Genomic DNA, 17717 nt, shown 5'->3' on the forward strand with positions numbered 1-17717 from the left:
AGAAGGGCTTTGGGCCGAAATGTCGACTAATTAATTTCCATAGATGCTGTCTGACCTGCTGAGTTCCTCCAACATTTTGTGTATTGCACCTACGATTTTTTTTTGTTCTCATGCATCCCTGATGAATGTTGTCACATCTCCATATTGTTCACATTAATTCAACATCTTGCACTCACGATAATGTGGCAATGACAATCCCTGCAGTCTGTCATTTTTGGGAAATATACAAGCTAATTATTTTTTAAGACACAATTCAAGATTTTTTTTAAACTAATTTTTTTTTTAAAGTGGAGTTTTCTCTACAATTTCCAGAATTTTTTTTATCCAGTCAGTTGACTGGACACCAGAGCTAGACACTGTTTAATGCTCCAAGAGGAAAGTGAGCTACAATTTCTGGAAATTATGTACTTTTAACATAAGGCATCACAGTTCAATTTATGTTGGTTGTAGTGCAGAAAATGAACTAAACACTATTATGTTACACTTCTGTCATTTGAAATAAGCCTGAATTAGATGTGTTGAAAACCTCATTTTATTTTTATGAAGCATCCTATGCAAGAACTAAAATCTCTTACAAACTGATGGATAACTGCTTAACAAATATTTTCAGACATGTACAGTAATACTATTTTGGACTGTTTGTTAACCTGCCTATACAATGTGCATTTGCAATTAATTCTGTCTGAATAATCCTATTTGACAATTTGGTCAATTCAAAGGGCATGAATGAAGTTATTCCCATTAGGCACTAGTTCCAGGAAAATATAGAAACAAGAAAGTTACTCTCCCCACAGTATTCCATCTCCCATAAATTAAAAGCAGATGGTTACATTTCAGAGGAGGCAATACAACATGCCCCACAAACGGCCCAACATATTAAACACTACCGAGTATTGGTATTTATATATCCCACCTACGTATTCAAACACAAGTCAGAAGGATAATTTAATCCAATACATTACTCGTGTTCCTCCACCTAACCTATACAAGTAACTGTCTGTGCTTCTCTAACATTAGCCTACCTCTATTGTAATTATTAATGAAAAGAAAAATATTTTGTAAACTTGTAAACTAAGTAGATGAAGAAATAGCAAGCTGCATACTGAAAAGTCAAAATAACACTTTTAATCAAAAAACAAACATGTCTACAGTCTGAAAAAATGATTAAATAATATTGCAGTACTTCACTGAAGGACTGCCAAAGGTTAAATTAATTTTGTCAGTAGAATGAAGTTAATAATTTTGAACCAAAGATTTTAAGTTATGACCAAACACACCTGCTGGACAGATCTTTCGGAATTTCCATATCCAATGATTTCATGTGCAGAATCTTTATCTCTCCTGCCATTTGATTCGAGGCGACCACTTCACAGGCAAGTTCATACATTGTCTTGGACAGCTCACAAGCATATACTTGACAAGCTCCAGCCTTTTTTGCAAACATACTGAATTACAAAACAAGGAAAACAAGAATTAAAACATTAGAATATGTATGCTTTAACAATCTTTTAATCATCTTTCATTTATCTGCTGATAAAGTGATGGTATTTGACAAAGACTGTCCTCAGAGTGGATTCCGGTTAATTGGGCCATTGGTTAATCAGGGCAGCCACTTATTTGGGAAAACTCTTAAAGAACAAAAACTAATTGAGAAAATAGCCAAGATTCCTTTTGTTTATTTGGGACACTATGCCACTTCGTTGGGAGAGGAGACTGTTGCCAAACTGTTTCTAGCTAGCTTCAGTCGTGTGCACTCGTGTGGCTGTTAGACACTACATCATGCTTAGAGCATCAATTACAAGTGCTTCTGAGCAAGAAGCAGTAACTTTTGTTACTGATAGTTGGCAAGAAATAAGCAGCAAGTCGATTCAGAACTGCGATTTTAAGCTTTCAGTAATGGCCAGGAGTGAAAATGAAATGATTTCACTACTTCATCAAGTTAGGAACCATGAAGAATTTTAAAGTATTGACAATCATCTTGAATGTTACAATGAAAATGAAGATTTGGAGAAAGTAATCATTGAAGGCAATCCATTATCTGCACTAGATGTCTGCACTGATTTTGTTCATTTACAGTAAAAAGAACATTGACAAGTGTACACAGGATGAATTTCTCCACCAATAACTATCAGGAAGCAATACATAGTACTGTAGTGGTATTGGTAGTATTCTAATTTGCTCTGTACTTCACTTAAATACATAACTTGATACTCAGTTAAATGGTAGTTTATCATTTATATACCTTTTTAACTATTTCCATGAAACTTTGGCTAATTGGGGCAGCCACTTAACTAGGCCAAAATGTACTGGTCCCAATGTGTCCCAATTAACCAGAATCTACTGTATATATATTTCATCAAATCCAGGCCTGCGAAGGGCAATCAGGTCTCAGAAGTTACTTGTTGATGTAGATTGCACTTGTGTTTTAATGTATAGCCCCTTCTATTAATCAAAATATGATTGTTGAATCTTTACCAATTTATAAGCAAATTTAATAAATACTTAGATCTTTCAACAGTTCTTTATAAAGTTTTTATGTATTGCCAATTTTGAACCCGATGACACTCGAATGTTATCTGTGCTGATATTGAAAGTATTTTTTCTCAATAAGTACAATTCAGACTGGAAAATTTTCTGAGTTCTAACACGCAAGAAAATAAGTTTACTGAGATACATTGATTGGTTTACATTAATGCTCATTATGTAAACCAGGGGCAAAGAATGGGGTGCAGTAAGAAAAGTCACACCATAGGTTTAGCAGTCTCAACTTGGGAAACAGAAACTGAAGCTGGTGAGAGCTGTTTATTCAATATACGGAATGTGATGCCCACCACAAAATGGAGCACAATGTGGCTCAAAAATCAAAAACCAGCAGGATTTGGATATTACAATGAAGATCACGGTGGAACAATGTTTGTACCCACAGGAGAGAAGACATTTACCTCAAAAATACCCTCCATGGATCTCTTACTTCACGACATACCTCCCTCCTACCACTCATGCCTGATTTCCTTCCATCCTTTATACAGATGGGGGAGGACCACCAGCAAAATACCCATGCACAACTGCTAGTTTTTGAAATTATACTTTCATTAAAGTTGGTTGTCACCAAATAATCCCATTGGTGACAAAGTACAATGGTATGCAGTGAAAAGCAAAAATAACTCTGTTATGTTGAGCTGAAAAATTCCCACCAAGTTCCTCTAGTGCCTTTTGACAAATTCTAAACTAATATGACCACTGGGAATTCAACTGAGGGTACATAAACTATTTCTTCTTAGGGCTCTTGCAACTAAAAAGTTTTGAAATCAGACCCAGTCTTTTTTACATGAATCACTCTGCTGCTACCAATGCAAAAGTCCTGAATGCTAAGCAGCCAGAATCCAAATGCACGGATACAAATTAAGATAAAAACACAAGCATTTTACAATATTTTAATTTACAGCAGATCCCCCTCATGAGATTAGCTCAGTGAGTACAAATGGCCATTACTTGATTTAACTTGGCAGTTCTTTATCTGCTCACAAGAAAATATTATAAAAATAAACGAGACTTAAGGCATGATCTTTTGTTTAAAAAATTCTAAATACCATTCTCCACTTTTCCTGAGTACTAGTTCACTATGAATTTATTAACAACATTAAACAATCAGTTCGGAAATACATAAGTGGACAATTAAATATGGGTGGAGAATTCTCAGCCAAGAACATGTGGGAGAATTTGATCTTTGCTGCAATCTCTTAGAACAATGTTACTTTTGTATTTGTTACTTAATTTATTAAAAGATAAAATGAATGTTTTAATGGGCTTTAGTTTACTTATTTTACTCTATAGGACACTGGAGAACCAAACCACTATACAAGTAACACAGTATGCAAACCAAAATATCATACTGACATCCCTTCCCAACATTATCCGAGCAATAAATATATATACTACTCCTACAAGCCTAGCTCCAAGGTCTGACAATTCAATTACAGTTTGAGTTGACATCAAGACAGCACCAATTATTTTAAAATGTCCATTACATCATAAGATATGTTAAGCTGTAATTATTAAAACAGTGGAAAATTTCCTCCCCACCCACAACGAACCCTGCACTTGTTTTGCTCTTCTTGGCCACTCTCTACCCACAATAAAAAATTGCATTATCCTTGGGAGTTTCCAAATTAACCTACAGAAAAGAATGAACTCTTGAGTATTTCTGTTTGCCTGTTATATGGTACAAAATCTTCTCACCTCCCAATCCAAGTATTGGTACAACCTATGTAAAATTGCAATTTGTGAACAATCTCAAACTTACATATAAAGTTAACAGATGAGTTAAGAAACACTAAGTACTGGAGTACAACTTTCCTCAACAGAACACTAACAAGCTTGATAGGTCATCTAAGTTGGAAACTGATTGACCCTTGTTGGATACAGAATGTACATTCCTCCAGCACTTCTTGAGTATACTGTATAAACATTATTTCTATGGGCAGTACTGGGTCAAATGGAAGAATCCTCCCTGGCTGTCATAGTTTCCCTCCCCTAATCCATGGAAATTCCCTAAAGTGGCATCAGCTTCATTTCACAGAACAACACAGTATTCCGGTTCCTCTCAAACTAGCAAGGGAATAAATATAATTGCCTAAAAGTGGAAAGAAATTTTTTTTTCCTCTTTTTTTTTGGCATGTGCCTGCATGCGTGTGCATCTGCATGTGCATGCGTATCTGTGCGTGTGCGTCTGCCTGTGCGTGCGTCCGTGTGTGTTGATGTCTTTTTCATGGCTTTTTACAAGGCACGGAGCGAGAGAGACTGTGTAGCACGTCACTCCTCACACAGACATTTTCACAGTATTTTTCCCTTTATTTTACGAGGTCGAGTTGCGATCTCGACACTCAACCCGGCACGGATGGAAAGCGTACTCGGGAGCGGCCCCGACTGGTTTCGAACCCAGGAACCTCCGCTCCCGAGTCTGGCGCCGATGTCATTGCGCCACCAGGCGGCCCCTCTGTTCTTACTTTAATTCCTTTAACTCTTATCACATTTTTATATTCTTAAATATCTTATGCACTTCCTGAGACTCCAACCAATGGATGTACTACAAACAGCCTTCAAATATCTTTGTCTTGGAAAATGGGCTAAAGAATTTCTCCCAACATCCACCCATGAAACTCTGGAAACTATGACAAAGCTTGTACTGAACAGCACCATCATGTTTCATTCTTTTTTGGATCAATTGGACTTTGATTCATAATATAAGCACTTTTTTTCTTTTATTATTGATGATTTCAAGTCATTGCTTTTGTTTACCACTATATTTGATTGTGTACTTCTTATTAGCCCTATAAACTTACTAGATAATTTCTACTAATGGTTCTGATAGTCTGTACCTCTAATAGCTCATAGATTTATCTCCAGTCTGAACCCCCAACGGCACCTGATCTCTCTCCTCCCTGCTTGGAAGCTTGGACATCTAAATCCATTGTAGGAAGCTACCGTTGTGACTCTGACTGAAGAGACAGTGAAGTTGGCAAGATAGAAGTCTTTATACAGCACAACAAACAGGAGCAGGCATCATTGGAGACCCTCTCAGTAAGAGTCCCAGACCCAACATTACATCACATTTTTATATGCTAAAGGTGAAATGTAACAGGTCAATTCTATAGTTACAATGCAATCATACTGCTTCCTTTGATTCAAACACCTAGGTCTTCACAACAACACTCAAGACACCCAAAATTGAATGTTAATCACAGCTATCTCTGAGCTGTATTCGTGCAAATGCAGATATCTCATGTGAATGGGGTGTTTCCTGGTTTGCAATCCACCCGAGCCTGCAGCTCCAAGAACCAAGCTGCGTCTTAAATTCAACCTTCAATCCACATTCCCATCTGAGGACTGGCTGGTGTTGAAATTAATATTTGCAATATTCCATAACTCCAGAATATGCCCTAACAGCTAGAAAATAACTTTGCTTAACCCCAAGAGGTCTCAGACCTCAACGGTATTATTCACACCACAGAGCAGTGATGGGAAATCATTTTTTGACTAGTAAGCTGCCTATGCTGACTGTCTGTCTTTCCAGCACACCATTTCTTGCAGCACATTCTCAAGCACAGTTTTCTGCTGGGAAGACTGCACTGCCCCTTGGAATCCATGAAGTGTGGGGCAGTTGCCTCAAAGGCAGCATTTACCTGGAATGGAAAGCTAAGCAATAGCTACACCTTTCTGCATTTTCTGCCCATTTAGTCGGCAAAAGCAAGAAGACCCAAGTGGAGATGTCTGTTTTTAAATAGAAGATCAAAACAACATCCTTTTCTACAAATCCATATAAACAAGGCATGCGTTTTTCTATCTGGAGCAGACAAAAACTGAAGGTGCTGGATTCCAAAACAAAAATCGATGCACTCACCATGTTAAACAGCATTTGTGGGGAGAGAAGCAGTCAAGTTTCAGTAAAAGAAAAGAGGTATTTTAAACTGTAGAACTGTAGACTAAAGGAGGGTGGAGAGGACAGAAACAATGTCTATGATAGAGTCCACACCAAATTATCAAGATAATTACTTTAAAAAGCGACAGTTGAAGAGAGAAAAGTGAAAATCAAATTGAAATATGAAGACACTGCCACATTCAAGGGAAGAGATGAGGGGAAAAAAGGTAGCTATCTGAAAATGTTAAACTCAGTATTAAATTGTGAAGGCTGCAACGTGTTCAGACTGAACTTGAGGAACTGTTCTTTCAGCTTACATTGGACATCATTGGAATAACGCAGGAGGACAAAAGGTTAGAGCTCATAATGGGAATGGTTTGGAGAATTAAGTTCTGGGTAAACACTGCAGACTTAATACAGCAAAGGTCATCAATCTGAAATTTGTTTCCTCCACTGCAGAAGAATCCACATGGTGAGTACAGAGTGCAATTCCAGACATCCCACCTCTCCCAGAAGATCCGGGAGTCTCCCAAATATTGATAGCGGCTCCTTGATGCCCGGAAATTATATACAATATCCCGGAAATCGATTGAGGGGCATCCTGATTGGTCTCTCTTCATGCTAAATAGACCTATCAGTTTTCTCTGTGGGCAGGCTTTACAGTCGACCTCAAAAATAATGACAGTGTTGCTCGCCGCACTGTGTGCAACAGTGACTTTTCTATTGCCCATGGTGGGTTAAGATGTAAATGACATGTTGAGGTGAGTTTAACAGGTGTCGTTTGTTCAATAGCATAGCTAATGTTATTTAAACTAGCTGGCTAGCTGCTAAGGAACTACTCTATTGATGTCCTACATAATGCGGCCAAACTCCCTGTAGACTTGCTTAAAGTTGTAATAGAACAAACATGATAATATAAGTACATATTTTAACGTCACATTTTCTGCATATACCCAACTTAGTTTACAGATTAGACAAAATCATTAAATAATGTATTACAACCACCCTTGGGGGTTGATGGGGGGGGGTGCGCTACCTCCCTGAAATGAGTTTTTGCAGGGTGGGATATCTGCAATGTACTAACTTCAAAGTAGTACAGAGGAACCTCTGCTACAACTGGAAGAACTGCTCGAGTCCCTGGACAGTAGTGAGAAAGAATGAAGAAAAAGGGGCAGGTGTTGCATCTCGCTTGAATACTTGGGAAAATCACCTTGAGAAGGAGAGTGGCCGGTGAAGCAGGTATAGTGCACTGCAAAGGGAACAGTCCCTTCAGAATGCTGAAAATGTAAGGGTGACTTCCAAGGTCTGCCCTCAAAATGTAAACAGAAATTCCCATCTTCTTATGTGACAATTTGCCTACTGGTCTGAAGAGGAGCCAATTATCTTTTTCTTCCTACAGTTTTCTTGCCTTTACCCTTTTCTTTCATACAGTGATGACAAATTTCATTTGGCAGAGGTTATTCTTAAAGTTACACAGTTCTGCACAGTTTTGCTCACATTCAGAAATACAATTCAAATACATTTTTAAATACACTTGTGGCAGCTCTCTGGAGGTGATGGCATTAGTGGGAGCACAGTGAAAAGGAGACAGCAAGAAGACCAGGTTAACCTCTGGACATTAACACCGTACGTTCATTGGCAGTCTAACACCATAATCTTAACAGCATGATTAAACCTCAAGAACATAGATATTTTTCAACCTGTTTAGCAATGTAAAAACATAAATACAATGTATAAATACTTTGTTAATCTAAAATAATTATCTTACATTAAAAACAATAAGTAACAGCATTAAAATCTTAGATATAATGTGGGAAATGATTTTGAGATGCTATGCTTTTAAATAAAAACACATTTTTGTACTTTTCTCCACCAAATCTCATTTTCATAAAATACACATTAATAACTAAAGCATATACATACAAACTCAAGACTCTGTACATTCAATTTTTCTTTGACAAGAAAATTCAACAGACCTTAGGATGCCAGTTCCTGTTCCAACATCCAGCACAGACGTGCAGCCAGATTGTACTGCTTTCTGGATCGCTCTCTGATAGGCAACATTCCTCTTTTTATCATTTAGCATTAAAAAATGCCACCGCTCCACCAACCAATTAGCAACACGATAAAAATTCTCCCTTGCATCTGCACAGTCAGGATTGAGTTTAATGGCTTTGTGGAAATAACCAGCTGCTTCATCTCGGAATCCCATGCTGATCATTATGCAGAAAAGAGAATCCAACATTAAAGTTATTTGATATTATGACTTTTTTCTTATGACAAAAGGTAATTTTGATTCTTATTAACAACAAAACATTTCTGGAATCAATAACAAAGCTGTAACTTGATTATACAGATCAGTAAACACTCTGGTCATTTCAGTTTTATTGTTGGTTACTGAAAGTGGTTTGTTTATAGATGTGAATGATAATGACAGCGGTTCTTGTAGAAAGAAGTCTGGAGATTTTTATTCCCCACTTGTTACTTGTTTGCTCATGAATGGGTCTTAAATTGGCGTATCAACCTAAAAATGGTCATGATGGTAACCAGGGCCACAAACGTTCAATGAGACCACCACTAACTTTTAAAATCCATTAAAATAATGTGATATCCTGTTCACTCTACATTTGGCAGTATTTTATCCTAGAGCTGAATGAATGTCTTGAGACCAAGTTTGATGAAGCTTTCTGTGAAGACTAATTTTATCTATCTCTAATAAGAGGATGGCATCAATAAAGCCATGTTTTAATGTCCATTCATTATGCCCTTCAGATAGCAATAGAGAACTATCATTCTGCATCTCTGCATTTCAGATGATAATGATGGTGTTTCATTTAGTCTTTTAGATAGGGCAATGCAGAATTTCTGAGTTAGTTTATTACATTTATGGGAACGATGGAAACTTCACCATTTACCTCAGTTCCTTCAGATTAAGACAGATAGTAAAAATATGAGGCTTACACTCTTGAAGATCTCCTTGGGTTCATATATCATGTGAAGGAGTCAAATTCAGCCAATATGCTCAGCTGGTAATAATCAGGGTCAATGATACTACTATAATATCCTAAGGCAGGACAGTAGCACAACATTTAGTGATTCTACCTTACAGTTCCACAAACCCAGATACAGCTCAAACCTCAGGTGCTTCACATGTGGAATTTGCATGATCCTTGCAACTGGTTAAGTTTACCTCACATGCTTCAGTTTTCTCCCACATCCTAAGATGTGCAAGAAGGTTAACTAGCTACTGAAAGTTAACCTTTAAATGACAAAATGGGTCAAAAAGGAAGTTGACGGGCCTGTCTGAGAAGAAGCAAGTTGTAGGGCTACAGGGAATTAAGGAGAAGGGGACTGGAACCAATGAAATTGCTTCCCTAGGAGGAGACATGGACAAACTGCCTAATAGCCTAATTTTGTGCTGCACCAGAAATAAGATGAATATAAGAACGATCAATTACCAAGCCATACAAAATAAGCAAAACTGAAAATAAGCTCTTTAGCTGATATATGTTGAAAAATTCACTGGATTAGGACACAGGGTACTAACATACAATGCGACCAAGTTTACAAATTACTTGCCACTCTTGGGTAGGACTTGAAGGAGCAGATGACAGAAAAGGTATAAAGGAGACAACTTACAAACATTTAATATTGCATCCAAATTTAACTAAAAATAGTTGCACAAACCTAAATAAATGTTCCCCCATACTGTTCCATATCACTTCATTATTGGGATAGAGCTCCAAGGCCTGTTCATAGCAGTCAAATATATCCTGTATTCGACTTAAGGAATTGAGTTCTTCTGCCCATTTAAACAGGGTATTTTGGAATGATTCCTGTAATTTTACAAACAAAAGGTATTTAGTCAATTGCAACAAATTAAAGTAGTCTTATAAATGTATTGATTCTAAGGTGCTTTAGCATATTCTGAAGTTATTAAAGATGCTATAAAAATCCAATTATTTTTTAACCACATACTCTGTACAGGATAGTCCAAAAACTTTTCTTCATTGTCCAGCTAAGCATTGCCAATGCTTGAGAACAGAAAATTCTGAAAATACTCAGCAGGTCTCTTAATACTGGATTCCTGCTGGTACAATTGGGAGTCCAGTTTCAAATTTACAGTCATAGCACGAATTTCTGTGACACTGAAGCACTTAGCAGGAAATGAAGATAGCACCAACTGATTATGAAGAACTCTCTTACAACATTCTTTTAGGACTAGTACTCCTTAACAATGATCTTTCAAGAATCGATAGATTCTGGCATTGTACCTGATGACTGAAAAATTGCAAGTGTTATTCCGCTATTTAAGAATGGTGGGAGGCAGCAGAGAGGAAAATATAGACCTGCTAGCCTGACATCAGTGGTTGGGAAGTTGTTGGAATTGATTGTTAGGGATGTGATTATGGAGTACAGGTGTCCCCCGCTTTTCGAACGTTCGCTTTACGAAACCTCACTATTACAAAGACCTACATTAGTTCCCTGTTTTCGCTAACAAAAGGTGTTTTCACTGTTACGAAAAAATCAGTGCGCGAAAAAATCAGCGCCCGCCCCGAGCAGCCGCTCTCCCCCGGATCGGAACGGCATTCTTGCTGGCATTGCTTAAACACGTGCCTGTGAGCAGCCGTTAGCAAGATGAGTTCTAAGGTATCGGAAAAGCCTAAAAGAGCTCGTAAGGGTGTTACACTTAGCGTAAAACTAGACATAATTAAGCATTTCAATCGTGGTGAACAAAGTAAGGACAAAGTGAGTTTGGCTTGTGGAAGCTGACAAAGGTGATGTTGAAGAGGTTTTGGCATCCCATGACCAAGAACTGATAGATGAAGAGCTGATGCAATTGGAAGAGGAAAAGATAACAATCAAAACCGAATGCAGTAGCGAACGGACCAAAAGTGAAGTCATCCTGGAACTGAATGTGAAGCAACTGCTTGAGATTTTCGCTACAATGATAAAGTATGACTTTAATTTTGAAAGGATACGTCCGTTTAGGGCATATTTGCAAGATGGTTTACAAAGAACTGTATGATAGAAAAATGCGCGAGGCTAGCAGTCAAGCATACTGTCGTTTTTCAAGCCTTCCACATCAGCCATAGCTGACGACAAACTTCCACCTTCGACATCGAGGCAGGCAGACATAGGAGAAAATGAGCTGCCTGCCCTGATCGATGATGAGATGACACTCCCGTGTCCCACTACCCCAGTGGTCCCAACCTCCGGGCCGCGGACAGATACCGATTCGCGGAGAATGCAGCAGTAGCTAGGAGGCACCCAGCACACCCAGGCGGCACCTAATTAATTAGCTTGTTTATTTCGGCTTTTTTCTTAAAGACGTGCTGGATGCATCCGGGCTACTGCTGTACCCCTGCATGCTTTGCCGATTGGTATTGGTTCGCTGCCTGGAGGGTGGGGACCACCACACCACCCCAACCTCCGACGACTCAGCCTAACACACCATCTACAGTGTGCGCGGCACTGTCTTCCTAATTCTGGTAAGTGATACTACACTGTACATACATTATTTCTACTTTATATAGCTGTGTATTTTTATGCGTTATTTGGTATGATTTGGCAGCTTCATAGCTTAAAGGTTACTGGCGAGAGTGTTTCTGCCGAGAGCGCTTGCGCCGTGTTTCGGCCAAGAGCACTTGCGTGAGATTTTCGCTACAGAGAACAGTGCAGGCAATCGTTGTAGAGAAGTATTTCTAATTTATATAGGCTGTGTATTTATCATATCATTCCTGCTTTTACTATATGTTACTGTTATTCTAGGTTTTATGTGCTATTTGGCATGATTTGATAGGTTATTTTTGGGTCTGCGAATGCTCACAAATTTTTCCCATATAAATAAATGGTAATTGCTTCTTAGCTTTACGTCATTCCGGCTTACGAACCGTTTCATAGGAACACTCTACCTTCAGATGGCGGGGGAAACCTGTACCTGGAGGCACATGACAAGACAGGCCAAAGCCAGCACTGTTTCCTGAAAGGAAAATCCTGCCTGACAAACCTACTGCAATTTCTTGAGGAAATTACAAGCAGGGTAGACAAAGGAGATGCAATAGACATGGTGTACTTGGATTTTCAGAGGGCCTTTGACAAGGTGTCGCACGTGAAGCTGCTTAGCAGGATACGACTCCATGGAATAACAGGGAAGTTACTGGCATGGGTGGAGCATTGGCTGTTCGGCAGAAAACAAGAGAGTGGGAATAAGGGGATCCTATTCTGGCTGGCTGCCGGTTACCAGTGGAGTTCCACAGAAGTTGCTATATGTCAATGATTTGGACTATGGAATTAATGGATTTGTGGCTAAATTTGCCGATGATACAAAGATAGGTGGGAGGAGCAGGTAGTGTTGAGGAAACAGAGGGCATGCAGAGAGACTTAGATAGTTTAGGGGAATGGGCAAAGAAGTGGCAAATGAAATACAATGTTGGAAAGTATATGGTCATGCACTTTGGCGGAAGAAATAAACAGGCAGACTATTATTTGGACGGGGAGAGAATTCAAAATGCAGAAATGCAAAGGGACTTCGGAGTACTTCTGCAGGATACCCTAAAGATCAACCTCCAGGTTAAGTCGGTGGTGAAGAAGGCAAATGCAATATTTTCTAGAGGTATAGAATAGAAGAGCAGGGATATGATGTTGAGGCTCTGTAAAGCAGTCGTGAGACCACACTTGGAGTACTGTGTGCAGTTTGGACTCCTCATTATAGAAAGCATATACTGACATTGGAGAGGGTTCAGAGAAGTTTCACAAGAATGATTTCAGGAATGAAAGGGTTACCATATAAGGAACGTCTGGCAGCTCTTGGGCTGTATTCCCTGGAGTTCAGGAGAATGAGGGGAGATCTCACTGAAACATTCCGAAAGTTAAAAGGCCTGAATAGATTAGATATGGCAAAGTTATTTCCCATGGTAGGGGGGTCTAGGACAAGAGGGCACGACTTCAGGATTGAAGGACGTCCATTTAGAACGGAGATGCAGAGAAATTACTTTAGTCAGAGGGTGGTAAATCTGTGGAACTTGTTGCCAATAGCAGCTGTGGAGGCCAAGTCACTGGGTGCATTTAAGGCAGAGATAGATAGGTTCTTGATTAGCCAGGGCATCAAAGGGTATGGGGAGAAGGCAGGAGAGTGGGGATAACTGGAAGAACTGGATCAGCACATGACTGAATGGCGGAGCAGAGTCAATGGGCTGAATGGCCTACTTCTGCTCCTTCATCTTATGGTCTATGGTCCTTCCATCCAATACCACAAAAAATGGCTTCACTTTTCCCCCCAAGCTCTGAATATCAACATACCCCACATCATTGTTACTGGAAACCATTTTCCTAAGCTTCAAAGTCTTGTTAGGCCTTGCCTGCATTCCCTCCCCTTAAATATGAGGGGCTGCATATCAGTGTTCTAGAGACAAAAAATGGACTACAAATAATTTTAAACCACCGCATTTGCAAAGCTAACAGTCAAATTTTTAAGAATACTATCTGCAAATTGGATTACATGGCACCTTTTTCTTAAAGCAATGTACAATTAAAAATACATTTAACACAAGTTTATAATCATTTCTGGATCAATTCACACCGAATGGAAAACTCAACCAGACTCTTCCTGTCATGAGATATTCTTGTGACCATGACACAATTGCCATGTGAACCATTATGCCTTGCTCAATGCTCCTTTTTGATCATTTGAACCACACTGTCCTGAAGATATCTATAAATGAGAACTTCTGAGTCAATGCCAAAATATATCCAACCAATCCCAGTGCATAAAACTTTACTCTTCAACAACATCAATCAATTATTTATTCTTTGGTATGGTGACTCCCAAAGCAAATTTCCACCTTTGACTGCCAACCATTACTCCCCCACCCTAACATAACGTCGACCATCACTCATCAAAACTCTGAACATATTTCACACACAGTATTGTAACCACAATAGCAACCTCCCAATGGTATTTCCCAAATTCTTTGCACTTCCAAAGTTGATGCCAACTTTTTATTTTAACTTAGCATCAACCTCTCTAGATATCAGGAAGATCTCCCTCTCCCTTCTGCAAAATTTTGGGCTCAATGCCACATCAATCTTATCAACCGTGCAATACCACCTATGCTACCAACCACACCAATGCTGACATAATTTCACAACCCCCACCAATTTCATAGAACATAGAATAGTACAGCACAGTACAGGCCCTTCGGCCCACAATGTTGTGCCGACCCTCAAACCCTTCCTCCCATATAAGCCCCCACCTTAAATTCCTCCATATACCTGTCTAGTAGTCTCTTAACCTTCACTAGTGTATCTGCCTCCACCACTGACTCAGGCAGTGCATTCCACGCACCAACCACTCTCTGAGTAAAAAAACCTTCCTCTAACATCCCCCTTGAACTTCCCACCCCTTACCTTAAAGCCATGTCCTCTTGTATTGAGCAGTGGTGCCCTGGGGAAGAGGCGCTGGCTATCCACTTTATCTATTCCTCTTATTATCTTGTACACCTCTATCATGTCTCCTGTCATCCTCCTTCTCTCCAAAGAGTAAAGCCCTAGCTCCCTTAATCTCTGATCATAATGCATACTTTCTAAACCAGGCAGCATCCTGGTAAATCTCCTCTGTACCCTGTCCAATGCTTCCACATCCTTCCTATAGTGAGGTGACCAGAACTGGGCACAGTACTCCAAGTGTGGCCTAACCAGAGTTTTATAGAGCTGCATCATTACATCGCGACTCTTAAACTTTATCCCTCGACTTATGAAAGCTAACACCCCATAAGCTTTCTTAACTACCCTATCCACCTGTGAGGCTGGATGTAGACTCACTGGATGTAGACTCAAGAGTGCAAAAGTTGGAAGATGGAGCAAAAAAAATGTAATTTCTTGATCCAAAAGAGTGCCTAACCCACTGTCCCCATGGATGCTATCTGACCTGCTGAATTCCACCACACACCACACACTCTCAGATATCAGATCAGAACCTGTGCCACACCTCCCAAGACTTGCTTTGGGATAAGAGGAGCAAGCAGCATTCAATGCTGGTAACATGCAGCTTAGATTTTAGTTCCAATTGCAAAATAATATAAATAAATTGCTTAAACTGTCAAACTTAAAAAAAAGGATATTGTTGTGCAGAGATAAGTGGCAGGTCAAAAGATTTTAGAATATATAAACAGAAAAATGTTCAACATTAATAAGGAAGGAAGAGTGAGAGATAGAGCTACCCACATATTTTAAATAGTAAGAATTTGCATATATACAGTATCATAATAAGCAAGGCTAAGGAATTGTAAATGAAACACAAGGAGATGGTAGATAAATTAAGCAGGTATTTTTCCATCAGCCTTCACAATTATTAACATCCCAAAAATAGCTATGAATTGCAAGGGAGGGAGGAACTAGAAAAATCACAAAGACCAGAAAAGTAGTAACGAGCGAATTTCTGGAGCTGCAAGCAAACCAGCATCTGGGTCCTGATGTACTACATTCTGACCTAAGGTCTTAGACAAAGTGGCTAGTGAGGTAGTTGATTTGTTATTTTAAATATTACAAAATTCCTTTGACTGGGGAGAAATTCCATTACATTGGAAAATAAACAATGTTGCTTCTTTATTCAAAAAGATGTTTGTCTAATTACCTTAACACTGAAATTAGGGCATTACAAGTCTACCACCAAGGAAAAAATTTGAAGCTATTTGTAGATTTGTTATAGAAGGACACTTAAAATTCAAGGTAACCTGTGTTACATACCTCATGGATGTCTTGTGACTGTCTTATGACCATGATGTAATTGAGTAGCTGATGAGCATGATGTAATGGTCTTGTGGAGGTCACCCGATGTAATTTTCCCGCCAATGTGAGGTCACGTGATGACATGTTCACCGCGGGTATAAAAGGGAGACCCCGGTGACGCAGTTAGTTTCAGTTTAGATGGTCAGTCAGTTACTCCGTTATGCTGCATATTCGTCTTATGATGCAGTTTTGTTTTAAAGTGGAGTTCTACTTTCTATTGTAAGTAGCATTGGAGAGTGAAGACCTTACCAAAGTACAGGAATTCGCCGAGTCGAGTAAAGCTGATATCATTCGGCAGTTTTGTAGAGGATCGACTTTTATTGAATCTTCGTTCAAGAAAAAGTGACCTGCAACTGAGATATCCCTTGCTAAAGTAGGAAGGATAGTGCAGTGTCTATTCTCCAGAGGAAAAGGTCAGTTCCTTTAAACCATTCTACTTATGTCGTCCTGAATCCTGCGGACAAGGCAGGTTCCAGCTGGGATCAGCAGTAACGTGACATCTTCGAGAAATTCTTTACTTCAGGAAGTGGGGGGGAGGGAGGAAGGGAATGTCGACTCAGACCATGAGAGGCCTGCGTCGGGCATTTTCATGCCTTACAAGGTGCAGATTGGAAGTCTGTGTAGGGTGCCACTCCTCGCACAGACTAGAGCTATGTATGATTAGGTGCCTTGATCAAGGGCATAAACACACTGCCACAGCTGAGGCTCGAACTAGCGACCTTGAGATCACTAGACGAATGCCTTAACCACTTGGTCACGTGCCCAACACAAATACTTCAGGAAAGTCTCTCCTAATTTACTATATAAATCTCTTGGACTTTCGAATTTACTATTCTAAGAACTGTGTTCGAATTTACCACTTTAAGAACTGTTTTCGCATTTACCATTTTAAGAACTGATCCAGAGTTGCCATATAGCAGTTAACTTCCGGTTAAATTAGTCATTTAAATACATTTTCGCTATTTTTGAACAGAGTTTAATAAATGTTTGTTTGTTTTTATAAAACTTGACTCAATTCTATATTCATTGTTGCCTGTCACGTGACATAAAATTGGGGGCTCGTCCAGAATTGTTCCAATTTTGAGTTTAATTATCAACCTGATTTGGAAAAGGGAAATACCCAATTCTTTTGTTTGATTGGTCTGCGGGTGGTATTCAGCAGCAATGAATATCGACGACTTTATGGAATCGCCAAACCCGGAGTTTTTAGCGAAGGCGAGAAAGGGTAATGTATCCAAGATTGCTAGAAGGTTGGACCTTAAAGGAATTACGAAGGTTACAACAAAGCCAGTAATTCAGAGAAAAATTGCAGCACACTGTAAAGAGTCGGGTGTTTTTGAGGAAGAAGTGTTAGACAGGTTTCCATTGAGTAATCTGGAGATGCAGTTACATATCGAACAAATAAAGTTAAAGCAATTAGAAGCTGATTTGGAAAGAAGTTGGTTAGAAGCTGAAAATAAACAGAAGGAATTCGAGTTTCGCCATGATGCGGAACTTTTCTTCCGCCGTC

The 17717-nt window shown here is 39.2% G+C and overlaps 1 protein-coding gene across 2 annotated transcripts in view; it reads right to left on the reverse strand.

Annotated features, from left to right (window-relative positions):
• The window catches only part of prmt9 (protein arginine methyltransferase 9), an 83862-nt gene that overhangs the window by 40947 nt on the left and 25198 nt on the right, over nt 1-17717 (reverse strand). For both annotated transcript variants that reach the window (XR_011885757.1, XM_072256038.1), the window contains exons 2-4: nt 10106-10254; nt 8395-8631; nt 1278-1445 (exon numbers count right to left, since the gene is read on the reverse strand). Coding sequence is in view for 1 of the 2 variants with exons in the window: in XM_072256038.1 (XP_072112139.1) it covers nt 1278-1445; nt 8395-8631; nt 10106-10254 (554 nt within the window). In the remaining variant the exon portion in view is untranslated. The remainder of the gene's footprint in view (nt 1-1277; nt 1446-8394; nt 8632-10105; nt 10255-17717) is intronic.

This window comes from Mobula birostris, chromosome 4 (genome assembly GCF_030028105.1).
Source record: "Mobula birostris isolate sMobBir1 chromosome 4, sMobBir1.hap1, whole genome shotgun sequence".
NCBI classification, from domain to species: domain Eukaryota; kingdom Metazoa; phylum Chordata; class Chondrichthyes; order Myliobatiformes; family Myliobatidae; genus Mobula; species Mobula birostris.